The sequence below is a fragment of the Bombus bifarius genome, unplaced genomic scaffold (genome assembly GCF_011952205.1).
Source record: "Bombus bifarius isolate JDL3187 unplaced genomic scaffold, Bbif_JDL3187 scf7180000009125, whole genome shotgun sequence".
NCBI lineage: Eukaryota > Metazoa > Arthropoda > Insecta > Hymenoptera > Apidae > Bombus > Bombus bifarius.
Window position 1 is genome coordinate 6,023,645 of NW_022884914.1, and position 23,742 is coordinate 6,047,386.

At 37.2% G+C, this 23,742-nt stretch overlaps 1 protein-coding gene across 17 annotated transcripts in view; it reads right to left on the bottom strand.

Annotated features, from left to right (window-relative positions):
- The window catches only part of LOC117213639 (neurobeachin), a 416,930-nt gene that overhangs the window by 133,658 nt on the left and 259,530 nt on the right, over positions 1–23,742 (bottom strand). For all 17 annotated transcript variants that reach the window (XM_033459150.1, XM_033459152.1, XM_033459161.1 and 14 more), the window contains exon 2: positions 15,247–15,351. In XM_033459150.1, coding sequence (XP_033315041.1) covers positions 15,247–15,351 — 105 coding nt within the window. The remainder of the gene's footprint in view (positions 1–15,246; positions 15,352–23,742) is intronic.

Consider the following 23,742-nt stretch of genomic DNA (forward strand, 5'->3'; position numbering starts at 1 on the left):
AGCTAATTAAAAACGTAATTCTGAGACGCCTCGAGAGATTAACATTACTGCCGCGCAATAATGAGGTTGCCTCGTTAGTTGGTAACGTTTGAGAAGATAGCGTAGACTAAGAACATCCGTAATTACTTTTCTTTGCTCATGACGCAGCCGTTTTCTGGAAATTCTTGTGTATATTTATTCCCGGAGGATAACAGCCTTTTATTCTTTCTTCGAAGATATTCCTTAATGTCTCGAGATTGGAATAAGCGCTCGAGAATGATCATAAGGCGACGTATGTAAGTTTAATGTGTTGTAATAAGCGTTACGAAATGTCTTTTGTATTAATGTCTTTTATTTGATATCAAAACGTTAAACGTTTCAGGAAATAATCCGTATTTTAAAGATAAATTGTTAAAGTAGGGTAAAGAAAAAGAAAAGGAATCGTGTAATTGCGATGCTATTCTTCTGTTATTTAATTTCTCAGTGGCATTAACAATAACGAGACAGAACAGCTCTTTTCTGTTCAATTTATTAATGGCATTAACAATAGTAATGATCACACACATACACAGTACAAACATGACTGGTCTTTTATATGTGTAAGACGAATCATTTATAGAAAGAAAGAAAGAGGTAGTTGAAGCAGAAGAAAACATCGCGAGATTACGGCAAAACATGACATTTCTACTTTAAACAAGTGAAACGTTTATCTACTATCCTAATTCGAGGAAGCTTTTGTCACAGTTTTCTCGATAAACAACTTATAAAATTGCGCTATGTTTCTTGGGATATTTTAATATTGTATAATAGCGAACGAATATATAAATTTTAATTACGGTTTAAACAATTACTATACGTGAGTAGTTGTGGTTAATTTAATGAAAATTGTAGCAATATCATAATGCAGTATAGAAAATTTCGTAGTAAACTCTATATGTAAATCAGTGTATAAACTACACGAACTTTCAGATGGTATAGGTACTTTATCGTTTTCACGCATGGTTAACAATATTTATAACTCGATCACACGTACGTGTCATTCTTGACGTTGCAGCTTCTTAAAATATTACTCTCTCCTCGCTTTCGTAGATCAACCTCAACGATGACGGATGCAGTACATATTAGGTGAAGTAAAAAGTTCTGAGCGCTTTTTCGCTTTATTTCGACGATGAAATTAACATAGTCAAGATTATTCGATTTAGATTAAATATGCGCCGTTTTGTTCGATTACTTTTGTCCATTTTGAAGGCAATTTCATAATTCCGCGGTTGAAGAAGTCCTCGTCCCTATTGGTAAAAAACTTGACCAGCTCATTTTCACAAGCCTCTCTTGAGGCCAGTTTTGTACCATCAAGAAAATTTTGCAAAAACTTAAAAAGGTGATAATCGCTTGGTGCCAGGTCTGGACTGTACGGCGGATGCGATAGAACCTCCCAGCCAAGCTCTCGGAGCTTCTGACGCGTCGTTAAAGATGTGTGCGGCCTGGCGTTGTCTTGATGGAACACAACACCTTTCCTATTGGCCAATTCTGGCCGCTTCTGGTCGATCGCCTGCTTCAGTCTGGTCAGTTGTTGACAATAGAGGTCCGAATTAAGTGTTTGCCCCGATGGGAGCAGCTCATAATGGATGATTCCCTTCCAATCCCACCAAACACACAATAAAACCTTCTTGGCCGTTAATCCACGCTTGGCGATCGTTTGGGCCGGCCCACCGCGATTGGACCACGATCTTTTTCGGCTGTTGTTCTCGTATGTGACCCATTTTTCATCGCCAGTCACCATCCGCTTCAAAAATGGGTCGATTTCGTTACGTCTCAACAAAGAATCGCAGGCATCAATTCGGTCCAAAAGGTTCTTTTGCGTCAATTCATGTGGCACCCATACGTCGAGCTTCTTCTTGAGACCAGCCTTATGCAAATGGTTCCAAACGGTTTTCTGGCTAATCTTCAGTTCCTGGGCAATGGAATAAGTGCTCACATGCCGGTCCGACTCGACGATTTCCATGATTTTATCCACATTTTCGACGATTGGCCTACCAGAGCGTGCCTCATCTTCGACGTCCATATTACCAGAACGGAATCGTTGGAACCACCGCTTTGCTGTTGCATTCGATACTGTACTGGGTCCATAAACAGCACAAATTTTTTTGGCCGCCTGCTCCGCCTTTTCACCTTGGTCGTAGTGGTACTGAAGAATGTATCGAATTTTCTCTTTTTTTATCTCCATTTTCGAACGCTGTAACACACAACTGGCTTCACCGAACACAAAACTGACAAAGAACCTTTTTGATGCGTAATATCACCTTGAAATCGGTGTATACTATGACTCGATGCGATGTGCACATCGTGAGATATGGCTCACTAAAGACATCTAGCGAAAAACGCTCAGAACTTTTTACTTAACCTAATATTTATCCAAGTCGGTTAACAGAATTTCCTTACGTGCTCAGAGAAGACATACACCTTCGGGTTGCCTGATTTACGGCGAATTTTCAACGAAACTTCACTCGATGAACAATGGTGTACGTTAATAAATGCAGCATCGGTAAGTTTCCAAAAATTTCAACGGTAGTTTCTGACCCGTTTAAAAACTTGCTGCGGCTGATTTTAGTCAAGCGTTAATAAAGAATATTCGACCAACCGACAAAGTTGACTTGCACAGAGAAAGAAAGAGGGAGAAGAAATTCTCGTTCAAACTAAACGAAAAAATAATATAAGAGAGAAAATGCTCCTGCGGTTTACGTGTGTTCGAAATGAATAAAAAATTACTCAGTGGAAAAAAGTATATTGCCACACATTCATAATAAAGTTTCAGCGCTGTTAGGAGAGTGTAATAATTTCTTCACTCTGGTTCGCGTGCTCGCGACTCCCGAACATGCGCATAAATATCGTGTAGACGCGAAAGAACGTATAAATATATAAACGGGTGTTTCGGATTAAAAAAACAAACAGTTAAATGAAATATTTGATACTGGCGCGCCAATAAATCTTCCATCGTTAACCGCGCTGTTTATTTTATGCACAAATAGTGGCATCGAGCTGGAAACTTTGATTTCGTAGCCGCCACCATCGGATTACACATTTGTTAACGTGATTTTTCTTCAAGCTCGAAAACACATGATGCGGTCTGTTAAACGCATTTATGTGTACACCGTCGTTCAAAAGTTTAGGCTTGTTATTTTATGTTGTATTCTCGATATCGTAGCGTTCACAATGCAAATTATTTCCTTCCCTCTCGGAATACGTGTAACAATATGGGCGGATTCCTACGAACGAATAAGTATATAAATAAATTTCTATAACTTTCTATGCAGTTTGCAGTTCGAAGTTCGAAAAACGATCTTTTCAATCTCATTCTTTTGAAATGTCTAACGTTACTTATAAAGATATGGTCAATCTATGTGATTTTAGGATATCTGTAGCTCGTAAATAAAAAAAAAAAAAAAAACAAAATACGATTACTGAAAGCAATTTGAAAGTTGGTTCCCACGATATCACACTGAAGAGTGGTATTTTCAGAAATTCAAATATTAAAGATACATAACAAACAGGGAAGTTAATATTTCCAACCTACCAACTGTAATATTATCTTAAATTTTAACCATACATATATAAATATATATACTAATTACCCGCAATCACGTTAATGTTTCACTAACAAGCCCGAAGTTTCCAATGGTAATTTCAAAAGTAATATACATATACACAATACCACAAGATGATATCGCGAATATTACCGCCTTGCGTTTCCACAATTTTCGCTTCGAATATCGGGTGAGAGGATGGAACGTTTTACCGTTGGTGATTACATTTTCCGGCTGCCGTATGAAATTTTAACGATCGGCTACGCTAACAACAGAAAATATGTTATCGTGCTACCATCTGATGTTTTAATTTCTCCGATAATCCCCATCGTTTCGGCGATTCGATCCGCGAGTAATTAACTGCAACACGAAGCTTTTGGTGTGTCTAGTCGGCTCTGTCTGCGGTACATGGAGCATCGCCGACGAAGAGTGGTTATCGTCGATGCTCTGATGTTTCGACAATGACTCGCTTCCGACCGACAGAACCTACGACAACAAGAGCTCGGTCGACATAAATTCGAGCTGACCGCAACGCAAGTGTCGTTATTATCGCGCCACTTGCCACTAACCGGGATTAATATCCCGACCTGGCTAATAACTAAAGACATTCCTGTTATGCGAATGTATACTCGTCGTGCGAATACAATCGTGAAACAGCTGGAAAATATCAATGCGCGTTTGCAACGAATTAAGCCTATAACTGCGAGGCATTTACCGTTCTTTGGTGCTGGAGTCAAGAGTAAATACCTGATGATGAATAAATACTTGACAGATGTGCGATTTTATTGAAATTTTAAAAAACTTATGAAAAGAACAAACATTCGAAAATTTTGATTTCAAACGTTACGCGTTGTATATGTGGACAGTACGATTCTCGAGCTCTGGTTGCTTCGCTAACAGGTTCACCGACTTTTATGTTAGTCGTTTCATTCGTTTGTCATTCATCGAAGCTTCACAATAATTATACGAATCTTTTCATATTTCACGACTCATTTTGTCATGTATACAAATACCGATAGACACATTCAAATATGCATTCATTCCATAAGATTTCTATAAGAGGCTCTCTGAAATCCGACGAATAAAAACGATTGCGTCATAATCATCGCAAAAATTACACAAACATATTCATTAAGTAAATGTGAAAAGAAAACAATGGTAATGTATAGCTATGCTTAGAAAGCTCACAAGCTGGCAACGAGCCTTGGAGTTTCGCTGCTTCCGGTGATGCGCGGCGAATCCTGTTGACTGGAAACATCCATGTTTCATCGTGTTTCTGAGAGAAACGCAGCGAAGTTGAGTCATTAAACTTGACCCGACGTTTCGTAAACGCGTTTGCGCTTTCAGCTTCACTTCTGTAGCGCGGTATTAACTTGTAGTATATGTATGCTTGTTTATACTCGCTTCGCATTATACGGCCGAATAATGCTGACGACGCGTGGTATTAACAGGCCCACGTAAAATATTTTGTACCGTTGGCGTACATGCAGGATATAGGGTTGAAAGCGCCTCCAACATCTGTTAAATTGTATGATTAATGACTTTGTAACGAACTTGGGTGAAGTTTCGCGGTCTCGAATGTTCGTTATCTTTGGTACTAGGTCATGGATTATTTGTTGTAATGTCTTGGCAGAGTTATGGCGAAGTGGCAGAGTGAAGGGATTTGACCACTTGTGGCTTGGAAAGTAGATTGCGTTGTAGCATTCTGCGGTAGAATGCATTTGAGATTTGCCGAATGGGAAAGATTAAATTAATATGAATATGCAACTTTGAAACTTTCTAATACCAATTGATTTACCTTTTAAGCATACAAATTTATTTAAAAAGCTATATTCGATAAAACTCTGACATTAGATATTCGTTGTACATATTGGATATTTAAAAATCAAGAAATTGTATCAAACGATCACACTATGAAAGTGTTACGATAATAAAAGGTTTGTTACTGCCAATCTTCCCGTTCGATTTAAAAAACTTCAGTGGAAAAGATCTGGTATAAATAATTTTAAATCAAAAAGATAGCGTAAAAGGATACTTTTGTATTACAGAAACCTCTCACACCCGAGTTTGGATTAGAATGACTGAGGGAAGGTGATCTCGAATCGGAAGAGTCTAACATAGATAATTCTAGATTGAAAGAAGTTAACAAAAGCAGTCATAGATGAAACAAGAGAAGGATAACGGTAGCTTGGTTCAAAGGCAGCGCTAGATCTGCAACTCTGCGTCAAAACGAATTACTAAAGGCGGCTCCAGATCAAAGGAGACCAACGTAGTCAAGTTCGGATCAAAGATAGATAATCCTGACTCAAAGAGTGGCATGGAGAACAGTCAATTCTGACTCAAAGGGGTTGGGACAAATAATACGTGACACAAGCGATACAAGTGACCCTAACTCAAAGGGACACGATGCTGGCAGCCTTACTTTCACCGAAGGAACTCCGTACAAATAACGTTGGAGGAAACTGGACAGTCTACTGAACATCTAAACGAATCGATCTCGATCCTTGGACCTTGAGGTGGCGTATATACTACGTATGTCCAAGAATCCAGGTCATCCACACCAAATCCCGGGGACCAGCACTGATCTAAATTAAGTTTCTTGGCTCTGTGGTAGTCTGTATCAGATCCCTTGGGTTTAGATTGATGTGTCGAATCCAAGATCGTTTGTATCTATTACTTCGAGTCCAGAAAGGTGTCACTATCGAGTCTCCTAAATCAAGAATGATATATCGATTCTCTTGAATCGACGTCCGTCTATATTGAATTTCTTAGGGCAAAAATCATTTAAATCTGGTATTTTATATCACAGTTATAGAATTTCATGTGATCTGTTCAATATTCAAATTTTTTATTCAGAATGCTTTGAATTTTTATATTAAATTCGCAGAGTTGGAATATCGTTCGAATTAAAAATAAAATTTAAAATTAAATTCGTTGGACATTTTGACGCCAAAGCTGTTTACGGTAAATTTAGGATATCGATCGACGTAGGATTCGAAATGGAAAATAGAGGGCAGAGATTAACGACAGCATGGCTCACTGCAATACTGACAGACCGTAGGATACATAGCATTCTCACCACTGAATTGACAATGTTCGACGTGTCTGTCCAGCGATCGAAGTGGCGTCCAACTAAACTCTCGTACTATTAATTTATCGCTGGAGTAAATGAAATGCACGTTGCATTCGATAGAACATAATTTACAAACCGAAATTAATGCATCGCGTGGAAGATAAGGTTTTCAATCTTTGTTGAATCGTGTTGTTACTCCGTTTTCACGCTAACAGATTTTATCTTCGACGTTTCATTTCGGAACAGATCTTCATTTGCATGCGCGTACACCTGCGTATCCCACGATCGGACGTGGCTGCGAATACGTTAGTTTCTTCATTGCAGAAATTTGCAGGAGTAATTCGATCGATTCGATCCTGTCATACGAACGATTGTGTTCGATGGTTGTTTCGTTGTTTACCATGAATGCTGAATTATTTGTGCGTTATTAATTTCATGCGCTAAAGTTTATTGACGTTGAATAAATTGTTAGTGAATGAATTTTCGTAGTTTGCCGATTCTAAAAGAGTGTTGACCGCAAAAGATATTATGGTAGTAGATCATTTTATGTTTCTAAAAAAATCAAACGTCACTCAGGTATCTTTTTTTAAGAAATATTTTCTCTATAAACGATAAACCATGTACGGTCGAATTTTTTATAGATTTCATACGAATTTTATTTGTCCAATTTGATTTCCACCGATTATTTACACGATCGCGTAATAATTCATCGGGAAATTTTATCTGGCAACTTCATACGTCGTCCATATTTATTTCGCTGTTTGGAAGCGTTTGGAGATCGTCCAATTTCAACAGCGCCGCAACATTGCAGATTTGTGTAACGCGTTACAGGCCGCGTCTGTATTTTGTTAGTCTAGCTCGAAATTCTGATAAATGGTTATTCGATGAAACGTAAATCCTCCCCTCTGCTTCTCATCTCCATTTTTTTCTTCCCTTTTTCATTGCAATATGCTTTCCTCTTTCAAAGCAACATGCTGTCGGTATGCAACAGAAATTAAAAGTTAGTATATGCACGTGAAAGATATATTATTTATTCAATAGTTTTTTACATTTTTGAATATGCGAATAAATATTAAAGACATAAAAATTACAAATCCTCTATCAAACGCATAACATAAAATGTATGATTCTTTACAAATATCATGAGTGTTTGGAAAAAATATTATTATTATTGTTATATAAAATTGTATCTGTATGAAGGATTTTGACTAATTAAATTTCACCTGTAGTAAATATCCTTTAATTTTAGAATTTAGGCGATTCTTATACTGTTGTCTATACCTCATTTTATTGTACTTTCTAATATTTTTACGCATTCAATTTACTTTGTTATAACTGTTATACTTATTATACTGTATACATTATTCATTATTTACGGAATAGAATTCGGTTTGCATAATTGTATTTGCTGTCATAATGCTAAAATGCACGCGATATTCCATATTAATGCACGATCAAATTCGGGCCATACTTTGATCAGTGTTACACGATTTTCCCGTGAATTTTAACATTTACTTGTTTATTTAAAACACCAAACATATTATCCCGAACTATCTCATCTCCCCATCTCGTTGATCTATCACGAAATTAATCCAAATTTATGTCCGACTAGCTGTATACGTGTTTTCGATGCTCAACTGTCATGGCAGAATGGAATTGTTATGTCCATAACTCAGGCTGAAATTTATGAAAGCTAGCGTCATCCGGTAATCCCGCGATATCCGAGTTATATCGCTATATCATTATAGTTCGCGAAACGCGAGTGTTATTCATTGACTTCGCAATCCCGTGAAGAACTTGTTAAATCTGTCTCGGTGCAACCATCTACGTCAAACTGTTGGGACAAAGAGCGCATAGTATGACTCAAACTCAAACGTTTCTTTGTCTAGAACGGATTTAACAGTTTACCGATGTCCAATTGTATAATTGTCGTATAAATTTGCTCGCAATCACTTTTAGAAAACACACACAGAGAGAGAGAGAGAGAGAGAGAGAGAGAGAGAGAGATTGAGAGAAGGAGAGGAAGAGATTTTTGCTGTTCTTCGAGATTGCGTCGGCGTCAGTCCGGACTGATTGCATATACCTTGCCTTCCGGTTATTCCGCGCGACTGCGTTTTCCCATTGTCGCGATTTGTCTGACTTAACTGGTAATTTGCACCTTGACAAATGGTTTCGAGCTTGCACTGAAGTAGGTATAGTTCATAGTTTACCGAATTATCGGAAAAGTAAATCGTAGCTGGTGAAATTTCTATAAAGAAGGTATTCACGGTTTTGCAACATGAAGATTAAATTAATATTAAAATCAGGTTTTACCATGGCTAGATTAATATTAAAAATGTATACACTGACAGACATTAAATATTTAAAAATAGTCACGTTATTACTATCTACATATCTAATGAATAATTCATTATCCAATTTTATTTTTAGATTAGAAAATACATCACTGCTATTTTAAATACTTTAAATGTATATTAGGAATATAATTTACGGCTATATTGCGACTATGATACCACTTATAAAACTACGATCCACTCATAAACAGTTTACGCGACTCTTGGGGTATCATAACCCATGTCATAACTTGCGAAATTTGCGTGTCCGATATTTACTTGCAAATTCGCTATACGAATACGACCTCGGTGTCCCTTGACTTGTAAACACGGGTCGCATTTATTCCTTAAAAGCGAATATAGCAGGAGAAAGCGATAGCGCAGTCTGCCAGAGGCATATGCATGAGATAGACGGCTCGGTGTGCAGATTGCACCGACATGAATGACGTTTGCAAGCAGTTATCCAAATTTACATTTCATCGATACGACACCGGTAAATGGTTGTATCTGAAGTACTTCCTCCGGAATACGGTTAACCACCAGCTGTATCAACGTTGCCAGACCTGGTAATTAATTGAGATCACCGAGCTAGCACCTACAGTAACAATCGTCCGCCGATATGATTTTATTCGGATTTCAAGTGCAGTGATAGGTTCCTGCATACGAAACGTTACTTTACCGAAGTATGAAATTAACAGGTTGGCTATCGTATAATTAACTCTGTTCAGTATTCAGTTGTCATAAATCACGTTAGAGAAATGGTAATTCGCTGTAATTTAAATTTGAAAATTTGAATTTTTATTTAAATATTTAGATTTGAACTTGACCGTATGAATATAAATATGTGTTTGAAAATTTCTAAAGAATATTCGAATTACGCTGGTAACTAAATACGTTAATATCTCAATATACCACAAGATTCACAATTTAATTATCATTTGCTATGTATTGTCATATGCATATTAACTAAATTTCTCTTGCAAATACATCCAGGTTGGTAAACATCAAAACACATGCATACATAAGTAATGTAATTTAAAACGAACTTTAAAAACTTCAATTCCAAAACGTATCTCAACCATGCTGTTCAACAACGATGAACGAAAAAGAAGAAAATCTAATACAAGAAAATTTCGAATCGTGTTCGTTATATCGTAACGTGGTATAAAGCGTAATGGCAATGCATGTTAAAACTCTGCTGTGAATAGGTTCTATAACGAGTCGCGTACGGTTACAGGGATTCGCGCCTTTGAACCTTCAACCATGCGATAATGGACACAGCAAATTCGATTGGAATTCTACCGAATTACTAGCACGTTGCTTAATGAAAAGATTCAATATTTCTGTTGTTTTCGTTGATTTTACCGGCTTTACAGAGCAGCGACATTTTCTTGTCTCTGACTGGTACCTTTCAAGTCCGTAACCCGATGTTTCATTCATTTTAATTGCCTCTTTGTAGATCTTACCGCGTTGCAACGAGGTTACCACGGTAAATAACGAAGAAACATAGTCGGCATTTAATTGTGCATTTCTCAATCTAGTTGGTATCTTTCGAGGAACGTCAACCTCTGCCTCCGAGGTGAATAACAGTTGACTGTAAATTGGTACAAAGACCCCAGCCGAGAAAACCTTCGATGGAAATTATTGAAACGTTATTTCTCTTCGTCTTGATATTCAAGTACAAGCTAGTCGCGCAAGGACGGAAACGGTTTATTGTTGGTTGGTCTTTGTACCGGGAAGTTCAATTTGGTTTCTATTGATCTCGTTTAAAGGTTTCGCCGCTGGTTATTGTCAGTTTGTTTGTAGGACTCAAAGAATAAATATTCGCATATAGCCGTTTGCTTCTATTTCCAAATTCAACGTTGGAAAAGGGACTGAAGTGGATAAACAGAGGAACTTTGAAAGTTTCTATGTACACCAGATCAACATTGAAATTTACTTGCTTAATCATACCAATATTAAACCTCCTATTAAATTTCATCGCTTCGAAATTAATAGTACAGATATGAACACTAATTTACTTTGGTTTGATACAGTACGAAACTCTTTTGATACTTGAACACTTTTCTACGTTTCTCCAAATATTTTCCTAACCTTTTAAATCTTCTTTTCTGTATTTTCTTACAGAAATCTAAAGAGGAAGAACATTCTTTTCACACAAGTCATAAATATCGGAAATCTTCAATTATTCCCATACTATGCTACATATTCTCTACAAAAAGTCATTTACAAAAAGCTAGATTTACAAATCAAGTGCTCCTTCAATTATTCCGACAACAAGAATACACGAAACGTTCGTTGAAGTAACACGTTGCATACTCTATCGTGCCTGGCTTAGATTTCAATGACTGGAGCCTTCTATGTACGTGTATTTATGTACATGCATATGTATTTCTCAGGACATTTCCTATACATATACGTACATATAAGACACTCATATGTAGAGAACTGGCATTGTACAGCTGGAGACATCAACGAGGAAACTCCCTTAACAGTATTAACATTTCAGGAACGTGCTCGAACCGGATTCTGAGGACACCAGAAACCGATCCCCAACAGATTATATCAGCCACAGGCAATTCTGTCAAGATGATACGGCGAATTCACACCGTAGATTCGTATTACTGAGCTATTATCCTCCGTTAATACACATTTCTCGATGATTCGCTTATTATCAATCGCGAACAACGAGTAAAATATTGAATTTTACTAAATTGCCTTAGAATAAATATATCGCAGCTTTGATCATTATTTCTAGTTATTACTATTTCATGTTATAAGATGTACTACTTAAAGCGGATCACTTGACAGTTCTCTATAGTTGCGACGATATAAAAATTATTTTGGGCGCAACTGAAATGATATCAAAGACATGATCGAATTTGCTACAGGTAACATTTTAATTTGAGAATTGTTTCCTGGGAATTATTATTTCACTGAATAACTTTTAATATTTTCTGCCATTCTATTTTCGATGTTTCAAACAACTTATTTTCATTCGTATCCTGTGGTACCTCTTTGTTTTCAATAATTCTATATTCTCTTTTAACAACATTGAAATTACATAATATATTGATCACGATGGTATATTGTTTTATTTCTACATGCCCTGTTCGTTTCGTATCTCATTGTCAGTTAATAAAAATATTGAGATGTATAAAACATTCTGGAGTACCCTGATGTTAACATGTAGATGGATAAAACGAGAAACATGTCTGTTTTATAACCTTTTTCATGTTCAAAATAATTAAAGATTTCGCGAAGATGAGCAAAACGAACGTAACCTCGTAGATATTAAAAGATACACATACTCTACAGTTAATGTACTGTAGGACGTCAATTACCTAAGCGACCATGTACAAATTATATGGAAACTGATATTCTGGTTATCGATTATTCGATTATGTAAATTGAAATGCCAAAGCGTGTCAAATGATGCAAAAGGGAGCATTATTCAATTGCATACGTTAATGAAAGAACTTGGGATATGTTTGGAAATGGAATATAAAAGTAGGAGCTGTTCTCACTTTCCGATTTAACTTGCATTGAAATTAAACCATCCTTGTTTTTATCCAAGTTACAATATTTAAAAACGTGTTTTCTGGTTAACAAATTAATCACTCGACTTACATTATCCAATTAATCAACTTCCCATTACATTTGTATCTTCATTCGTCGCGCGAACGCAACATCTCATTTACGATTCTTTCCAATCAATTTAAGTTATCGGTTTCTGTTTTTCAACATTATGGTTATAGAAGAGAATTTCAAGAATTTGTTTAATATCTTTTTCGATACTATTTCTTCCACTTAGATTCAAAAATTTTACGGAATTTCCACAAAAATAAATGTTCGACCGTTCGCAGAGAGACGCGATCGCGAACAACAGGAGTCGTAAATTCTCTTTACGATTAGATAATCGATGCCACGAAATGATCGATCCCCTATTTCGATTAGGATAATAGAGATGGTTGAACTGATTATAACACTGAAGTGACAGGTTATAATATACACTTTATTCCAACAACTTTGTAGACATAGACAGTTACGCTCGGTGTGTATAGATATAAGCTAAACAGATGACTGAACTAAGGCTGATAAACCAGTCAAGACATTGACTGGCCAACGCATGAAAAACCGAAGATAGATGTTGACTGATCTAAAGATGGAAAACCAATGAAGTTCGGTGACGATGCTGTGGCGGAGGAAAGCTATTGATGGGTGTGTCTGGCGTACGGGACCATTGGATTTGTTGATGGTAATTTTGGCTAAGAAAGTGAAGGCAATAATTATTGCTTCTGTTCGGATAAGAAAAAGTTGGTGGACAAGGAAGGGTTCTAGCCGCCCCCGAGAAAAAGTTGGTAGCGGGAGACATCGTACCTTTCCGGAGTAGACAATAAATTTAAAGAACACTTGAAGTAAGAAGATACTTGTTTGATCTGAACGACCTTAATTATGAAAATGTCAAGATTTATGGTGGGTCCTTAAGATTATTATCGCAATGAGGGTGTGTGGATATCTAGCAACCATCTTATCTGCGGCGTGGAGCTTAGTTTGTATAGAGAGTCACCGGACATAACAATAAAAGTTCCTAGAGTTTAATACATTCCATCTTGTCAGACTGGTTAAATATTAGATTATGATATAACAATACGTGTATATAAAACTGATGAAAACAATGGGAGGCAAATTGTTCGTTTGTGAAACTTGCATCAATGAAGCGACAAATTAGATTCTATTGTTAAGTTCAGAACCGTACAACAACGTTTTCCTCTGTTATGATCAAAGGACGCGAGAAACGGTAGAACAAGGCTCTTATAACTTATTCCGTGTACACAGTTTAAATTTCTATTTACTTTTACATCGAAAGTTTCTCGCCACGACGCAAGCAGCTCGCGCAAGTTTAACAACTCGTCGCGTCGGTGGAAAGAGTAAATGGCTTTTTCTTCGCTTGACGCGGCGGCCGAGCACCGGCTATTACTTACGAAACTTTCTTATCCTTATGCCTGTATCTCGTCGTTCTGATGGCTCCCTTAACGAGACGGAATGCAACGACTTCGAAGCCCCGTAATAGTGCTGCGTTTTTCACGACTACCGTTTTCGACACGTGATGCATCGACGTTGCGAAGAAAACGGCGCGACGTAGCAGTTCGACGTTTCTTGCACGCCCAACTCGAACGAGAACGATATTTCTTGCATCGTGTGTTATGGACGAGCATTGTTTTGCGTGGACTAACTGATGGTTTCACTTTTTGTACGTATATATTTTACACAGTTAATTCTATGCCTTCTGTATATACGGGGCTCACGAAAGTATTTGAACGCTTAACACAGAAAAGATTTTGTATATCGTATGTATTACATAAAATATTTTGAAATTTCATTAGCAGCGTATACAGACACGACAAAAATTTTTATTAAATTTCAACATTTTCTATACATAACACATAATATATTTATAAGAAGGTTCTACAAGTTTTCGAATAATTGCACGAACTGTCGTATATTTTTTATAACAAGTAAAAGAATAATAAAACAGTTCGAAACGATTGGTGTCTGATCTTGATTAATTTGCAACCGTTTGTAACGAATAGAATCATACCAATTTTCGTGCAGCAAATCATATCGCTATTTCGCGAGTTCCATTTTTCTCCATCACGGAAGAAAACTGGTAACGATTTGAAACTGGTAACGTGTCTGAATCGAGACAGCAATGCAAGCGACGTCGACGAGGTTGATAAATTCCCGTGGCTTCACGGTGGGTGAAAAAAAAAATTTGCGTTCTGCGCATTCGTTTCCTCCCTCGAACGAAATTTGCGACGTAATGGATTTCAATTCTTTTTTCCCGTCGAGCGCGTTCAGAGTTTTGAACTTCCCCTTTTTTCCAACCGCGAGTTTGAGAAAAAGGTATATCATGATATAGCACGCAGCTTATCGGTCTGTAACTTTCCTGAACGTGATTAGGATCTTTACGTAAATTTTACATTTTTTGGTAGATTTAACGGGATTAAATAGAAAAATTTTATTCTACGTCTTCGATTTATTTTTGTGTCTTTTATCCATTTTCAATATTTAAACCACGAGAAAATTATGATTCTTAGGGGACAAAGAAATGGTCTACATATTAGCGGGCGAGCAAGAAATTAATTAGGAGCAAGTTTGACGTATTGATCGCAGTGATCGTGTGTTCCTTCGTAGAATCAAATTTGTGGCGTGGTATAACACCCCAGCCCCTTGGATAATTAGTTTGATCGAGGCGAACGTTACGCCCAATGCTTACCTGGAGATTGGGCGGGCAATGATCGAGCAGTTCCAGCATGTGCCTGATATTCTGTGCGTCCTGAATTACGAAGTTGAGTTCCATGTCGAATTCGCCTCCCACCAGCTGTAATCAGAACAAACAAATCGTTATTAGAAGCGTGTTTCAATATGTTCTATCATATTTCAGACCTTCATCGAGTAGAGTATAGATTTCGCACAGGAAAATCATGTTTCTTTCTAAAATAATATCTATCGAACCTCTTAATATCGTAACTCTAATTTTAGCTTTTTTAATTCAAATATATTTTTGCTCAGATTGAAACCAATATTTAATGAAAATCAATCGCAACAAATTTGACGATCCCATTACCCTGAAGTCTATTTCGCTATCCATCCATAATTTCAAGGGATGTTTCCATTTAAATCGATTTCGTTTGAATTTATGCTACTTTGCCTCCTCCCATCCATTTAAACTCGCAGCAAAAGAGGTAATGCCTGTCGAATCGAACTGCGTTTGGCCATATAACATCCGTATACACATTTCCGACGGGAAGGTCCAACACATTTAGTAAACGAGCGTGCACTGGCAATGAATTTCCAGTCGTGAAACATTCACGTCGTTCGTGTGCAAAAAATTTATGAGTTTTCTCATTGGTCGGGAGGAACGATGACTTATCGATACCGAAAGACATAAAATACGATGGACTTCGGAGAAAATATTTTCGACAGAAACAACATGCAGCGTGGATTTAAATATGAGCTTCAAAAGAAAGCAAAACAACTTCGAACAAACTGTTGAAAGCATAAGATTAAAATAAAAATATGAAATAATAAATTATAAGCTGGTATGGTAGACAACTTATTATATGTAGTATGAGCAACGATTTCGGGCTTTCGCGTGAATTATGTACGTATCGTTGCCTATAGATACAAGGGTTACGGAAGCAATGTGGAAGCTCATTTAACGCCCTCGTATTAGACAGATCGAGAGATTAATCATGCCGATTCTGAGATGCCAATAGGACAGACGAGAGATCAGTCGGCTTAGTTGATAGCCCTTGTCCACCCTATTTTTATTCTACCATCCTATAGAATCTGAGACAAACTATTATCGAATTTTTACTTCTTCATTCCCATAATACGGTAGTATCAATATTAATATTATTAATTAAACTGAATATTACATGAACTGAACATTTTTGCAATGTTACAAGATTTTAATGATTTAATAATTGTTCGTGGACACTGAATATTGTCATAACGATTGAATTATCTACATTAAACTTAGAAAGACATTTATTTTTCATTGATGCTACTACTACTGTTTAAATTCTATAGAAAATTAAATCGTAGACCACAAAAATGCATTCGATGCTACCTAACCTTCTCTTATATATCGCACAGAGGAGCGATAATGAATCGTTGGAAATTCGAGGCTATGAGTTTATGAAGCTATCTATATGTGTGCACTTGTGTTCCTGGTGTCTTCTTACAGAGAGATGGCTTATGTACAGCCGAACCGGAAGCTCTGTCTCCATGGGGAGAGCGTAATTTCCGGTGGAGTATCTCTTCCTTCGCTATTCCCTGTCGTGCCTTCCACCAAACACTAGCCCTGATGAATCGGTCATGAATTGCTTATATCTACGTGGACGAGACGCGGTCACGAGCACTTTTTACGATCCGAAGTTTCTAAAAATTCACGAATAACACGCTGATCTGTATGAAATTGGAAAAAAGTAGCTTAAAATTTGAAAACCAGCAGAGAGCGTTTAAAATATTTTATAACCATTATTAAAGAAATAGAATCTACTCAGAGATCTGTTTTACTTACTAAATATTGTAAGGGGAATTTTTTTGGATATTTTATATATTTTTACATATAATGGATATCCTACACAGTTTTGCGCTACAAACGTACATAATCTAGTAATGACGGAAAATGTTACAACGAATTAATAGCGAATGGCCAAATTTTTGGTACTTTTATGATCGCACCTTCAAACTTTGATAAAAACAAACTGCATTGCTTCTTCGATAAATAACTTCTAATGATATTATCATAACTGCCCTGTATCTCTGATTCACCTTCTGTTTTCGACTGTTGAAAAACGCAATATCGTTATCGTCGATTTCCATTTGTCAACCCATTTTCCATTACCACGTTCGATCCTATTCGAGCGAATTCCTTGAGCTACATAAACATTCGGGCGAAAAACATTTCTTTTTATGAAATTCTCAAGATCGCGCACGAGAGACGAGCGCAATAAGGGTTAGGCATTGACCCTCGTTCTGCGGGCGATTCGTTTGAAACGCGAAGGGGTTATTGCCACACGGTTTTCCCTCTGCTGTCTTGACTGTCACGTAGTCGTCGTTCACGAGCGACCTCCGAGAAAAATAAATTTCGCGGCAAGAAGCCAGAGGTTGTTGTCACGAGTGCCACGCTACGACGATTTCACGTTCGACGCCGTGGCTATCTTTCCAGACAATCCGCGTCTTTCGTTGAAATTCTGAGTGTTGGTATCAAAGGGGATGCTAGTAGGTCGTTGAAAAATAGGAGGGTTACCAGAAATATCGATCTCTACCGTTTGCCAAAATGCTGCTGATATGTGCGAGATGAAACGAGATTTTGCCAAGTATTTGACGAGGCGAAGTACGATTTCAGGGCATAGTTTGAGCCTTCTTTTGTGGTGGATGGAATTATAAAGGCTGTTTCTGTTTGAACAGTAGAATATTTTCTATATAAAGATAAATTAGAAATATTTTTTGTTCCTTTCTACTACATTTGAAGATAATATAATATAATACAAAGAAGTAACACAGCGAGAAATTCATCATTTAGTCAATAGTACCCCTCAATAGAAGATTTTTCGAATCGAATGTACTAATAAACAAAATTAGGACCACTATTTGCTAAAAAGGCGTTTAAACATGTCTATCCATTTTTCCATCTCAAGTTTGAACAACAAAAACAATTTTCGATCAGCTGTGACAAATATGTCGGTACAAGTAGTCGGAGTTAGTATCTAAAAGAGATTGATAGGAGTTTTAAAGCAATAAACTTTGTTACGCCAATAAAGGGTAGACATAGTCTCCGTGAAAAAGAAACTCCCGACAAATTATCTTCAACCCTTCTCAAGCCGATAACAATTTCAAATAAAGAAAAAATATCGTTTCTATCCTTAACACCGTGTCGCTTCAAACGAGATATTTCTCTCTTTAAAATAAAGTTCCAACTGCTACGTACCGGGTCCAACACTCGATGGTAACGCATCCCATCAAATTGATTGCGTCAGAACAAACAGAGTCTCGATCGATTGAATTGTTTTTCTACGCAAATACTCGCCAGCGAAATTTCCATAAACAACGCGTCTACACACCACACCAAAGGATCGCTTGCTGTAATAAACTACTCTTTCTCTCTCTTTCTCCCTTTCTCTGTTGAACCATGCAACAAAATCGAAAGAAGAGAAAAGAAATATATAGACTCGCGTGACTTATGATTTTCGGCTATTGCCCGATTCCGCGCGATAGTACGCGGACTGGAAGCGTATTTGACCGCATCCGCACACTAACTCGTGGGAAAATGGGCGTTCAACGGAAGGTAGAATGGGATTCGGTGAATTAGGGCCGGTCAGCATTGCCGACCGCTAATTGGACACCACTGGCTTTTACACCTTCTATGTTTCTGTCAGTGGAAAACGGTCAACGAGCCTCCCGGTACGTGCCAAATTTGCTTATTCGGCAACGAAAACAGTAGGCTTGCTCATTTCGCGAGCCACGAGATATAATTCTAATAAGAACAACGGGATGACTGTGCCGATTGTGTTTCACTGGAGAATCGATATACGGCACGAATTATCAACTAGTGACACAGTGAATGGTCCTCTTGGATTTGGATATGAGGATGAACGCTTAGATAAGCGAATGGTTAAATCGCGGGATGAACGTTGAAGATTCCGAAATGTTACACGTGGATTTTAGTAATTTATTTTGTAGTATAGTTAAGAATCTATTATATATATAATAATTTAGTATATATATACAAGTAAATATTATAAATAATTGGACTATGGATTACTACTGGAGTTTGTAATTACAATATTATTAATATTGTAACTAACGTGTGCAAATACGCGATCTGTGATACGTAAATATGTATTCTTAAAAGTTATTATTGTTTTTTAGTTAGAAACAACTTCTAGATCAATACTTTTGGAAAGTAGCCAACCTATTTCTCAGCAAAGGTATCTAAACTTCAAACGTTAAATCTCTCAGCTGCTATGTACATACTATAACTCTCTTCCTTAACCAGCTGCAAACTGCGAGTGCCTACCATGTAATTGTTAGGTGAAACTATTCCAACTTTAGTTAATAACGCGTCGTTATTGAAAGCCGATAGCTAATTTCGAATGTTCTCCGCTACGTTACCGAGGCATAATTTATTACAAACTGAGCTAGCGGCCGCGTTTCGCCAGAGCGGGTAAATTTTCTGTCGGAGAATCGATGGCTGTTCGCGGACTTGTCTGGTTACAGGATAATATATTCGACGATATTCGGTTGGGTTCCCAAAGGACTCGTCCAGTTCACGCTGTTCACACGTGAAAGATCTTGATCGAGTTAACGCGCAGGCCCTCGCAGAGGCTTGTTTGCACGGTTTGAAAGGTTTTCAATTGCCTCTTAAGAATGTATTATGTCGAGGGGGACTTCTCTCTCTCTCTTTCTTCTTCTTCTTCTTCTTTTTCTTCTTTTGCAGCGTTGTAATCGTGATACAAAAACAACAGCTTTCGTTTACTCTCACGAAATCGCGACGAGTCTGTCAACGCTTTTGAGTATGTTGTTAAAAAAAACTATCGAAAGAACCTTACAATCGAATTTCGTTGTTTCTTTTCTCTTCGAAGTGGTTAAAACTTGGATCGGTTTCTGAGAATTGCTGATACTCTTTGGAATATGCATATTGGATTGTTTAAATGGGAAATCTTTCTAATCTCTTGGCTTCTGTCTGGTACAGATGATTTTGAAAAACAATTTCTATTTCATTTATATGGATATTTCTTTAAGTAGTTCGTCCTTGTTGCGAGGAATCCTTTTTATACAATGACGATTTAATGACATTGTAAACTATCACGCTTGGCGATCAGATAGCCGAATGATATTTTGAGCGGATAGAGTGTTAACGTTGACGCAAAGATCTGAAAGCGTATTTGAGGATGTCAATTCTATAGAGAATTAATGTCGGGAAGCATAGTTCGGACGGTAGTTTGAATTTGTGGTGCGTGACGTTCTGGTTATTGTGGTAAGCAATTCTGGATTTTATAGGAATAAGCGTGTGTGATTGAGCTCGTTGAATTTATCGAAGGGTGTTCACTATCGCTTGTTATAATATTTGTTATGCATATAATTGTAATTGGTCCAAGTTAAGATAATAATCGACGGTCAACTAGAAAATCAAAAGCGTGGATAAGTGTAAAAATTATTTACAAAACGAACAGATTTGGCGTTTTTTAAAAATTAAACAAATATATTAAAACGGTTATTAATAAAAATAAATTATAAACACATTAAAAATTTTAAATAATTAGTAATGAAATAGAAAGGTAAGGACACCTACATTTGTTTTTAAATTTCTTTTAACTCGTACGTGATTGATATTATAAATTCTATTTTTTATTTCCTACTTTCCCTATTTTCAATTCTTCCTTTAAATCCTTTCTGATAACGTACTATAAAAGAAGACCACCAGTTACACGTCGAGTAAAATGGTTTACCCGTATAATTCCTCGATCCGGCTCGATTCGATCGACCTTCAGCAGCAATTTTTTCTATAGCTGGAAACCCCTCGTCCCGCCAAAGTAAATTCTCCGCGGGACTATACGCCAGAGGTTATTTCGACGGAACATTTGCAAACAGAATTTCAGCGGGGGCAGCCTGTTGTCATCGTTTCTCTTTCTTTTCGTTCCTTTTCCCTCTCTGTATTCGCATTTTTCGTTCTCCTTTCGCCTATCCAGTAAGCCACATCAATTGGCTCGCTATTTGTTTCAGCGACTCCTTTTTACTCGTAAAATAAAACCACATTTTTTCGTTTCACTCTGTTTATATTGATAGTAAACAGTTTCAATGAATTATATATGTTACATTATATATGAAGAGCTTAGGGAAATATTAAATTGGTAAGCATAAACATTGTAATGCTAAGGAAACATTAAGAATTTCTCAAATGTAAAGAGAAAGCGACAAACACGTAGAAATAATAGGAATCCTCTAAAAGATTAAACGATAAGGAGAAATAATAGATTCGTAGTGAGTACATAAAGTACTTGATGAATAATTCAGATTGGCGCAAGGATGGCTTAGCATTGGCATCTATTTACTTGCATTAATCCCTAATCGTTCCTCGAATTGGCAGACAGCCACTAGCCAGCCGGTTGATGGGTGACCAATTTGATGAAACCCGTGAGATGTCAGGCCGGGATCAATCTTCATTCTCGAGAGCAATTAGTGTTCGTCGCGAAATCGGTGCTAACCCCGACCATGCACCTCTGACTCCATTTCATTGGACGTGTCTTGATAGCTTATATTTAATTAAGAGACACTGGAGCACACGTTGAACAGTCGATAACAAGTTATTGGAAAATTTAAAAGCTTGAATGTATACCCACTTCTAAAATTTGTGATAATGGAAGATAAAATGCGAGAGGAAAAGAGAAAAATGGAATCACTGCTAATTCAGACTAATGAGATGATGAAATGTTATTAAGTTTCAAATGCACATACCTATGTACGTATAAATATTCCAAATAAACAATCGGTAATTTTAAAAAATTACATAATGTAGCAAATGATAAAATCAACAGTAAAGGTATTTTCCTTTACGATATAAATTTTATAATTCCATAGTAAGTAATACTTTCTTTTATCTCTACTTTAAGTGCATCACGGTATGTTTCTAGAATGACAAATCCCTTTGCTCGATATTTTTTATATAAAAGCACGTCATTACAAAAGCACACGCACAACATAAATCATCCATCACACACGGTGCATTATGCATAACCAGGTGAATAACCCCGGCTTTTAACCCTTGTAGAAGCAAGATGAAGAAGAGGAACGCGAAGCGAGCTCATTGGCTATGGTACGCAACCCTTGGCCTCTCATTGCTCGTCTTTTTCTCTTCATAAACCTCGTGTCCTTTCTCTCTCTCTCTCTCTCTCTCCCCCTCTCTCTCTGACCGACATTCATATTTAAGCTGCGTTCCTCCTAATTAGGCCGCCATCTTGACAAGCTCTAAATTCACAAGCATTGTTCTGGTCGGGCCAAGTCATGCTTTCGGTCCTTCTCTTTTGGGAATGGCCAGCGAATATTCCAGACTTTCCGTCTTTTCCCTTATCGATTATAAAAATACGTATTGTTCCCTTTAGGCGTTACGTCTTTCTCAATTAATCGACACACCGCCAAGTATTTTTGGTTTGGCCGCATTGGAGCGAGATGTCGGATTATTGGAATTTCAATATTTTTCGAAAGTTTGCATTTGGCGAAGATAAGTTTCTTCATGCTTCTTAGATGCGAATTCCTTTGAGTAGAAATCATTTTCAATTATTCTTTATTCTAAATTAATTATGCGGGCAGTGCTTTAAGAGTACTACGTCAAACTATTCGTGTTACCATAATCCTCCGAGACGTTCATGAACTTGTTGAGTGATTGTTAAGCAGAGTGGGTAATGAGATCTCGAAAGCATGGACACTTTAACCGTCTTTCCCGGTGTGTATCCACCAAGAGTTAACGACGTTGCGCAACGATGCTTCAGCGTGAATGCTTTTTAATGGTTTTCGTCGTTAAGCGCGGCTACGTCGGAGAAGAAAATGAAAATCATCCTATCGACGTTCATGTTCGAGGTAAAGTGAATTCCCGCCTGAAATATTTCAGAGAAGTATAACGCGGAGTTCTTGCATCGATGATGAACAACTTCATCGAAAATACAAAAACGAGCATTAACCACTTTCGACGAGTAAGTCTCTTCGTTAGTAGACTTCTCTCGGCAGCTTGTTGTTCCTCAAAATTTTCTGTATCATATTAATTTTTTGAACTCGTGTGATACGAATAACTTTAATCGAATATTAAACCAAACTTATTAATTCTTAGATTCATTACAATGATTTTAAATGGTTCCATGAAAATTTCTGAAATATTCGTTAAGAAATACCTACAGATACAACTACGAAATGATTTGCATTCTCATAATATTTCAATAAGAATTCAAATTCCTCCAACAATGGGTTCTAAAAGAGGTAAAAAAGGTAAGAACCCTCAAAATAACCATATCCAACATTGACATTATCCGATGTACATAACCAACCTGAAACTTCAATTCCGCGTCCTTTGTAAAGAGGACGGCAACCTCAACCAAAAGAAACCCTCGACACCCACCATTTCCCCAACTTCGTCTCGAGTAGTGAGACGATCGTAGAAATTACCAGCTCGCAAACAGGATTCGTATGCGTCGCGACGAGTCGAGATATC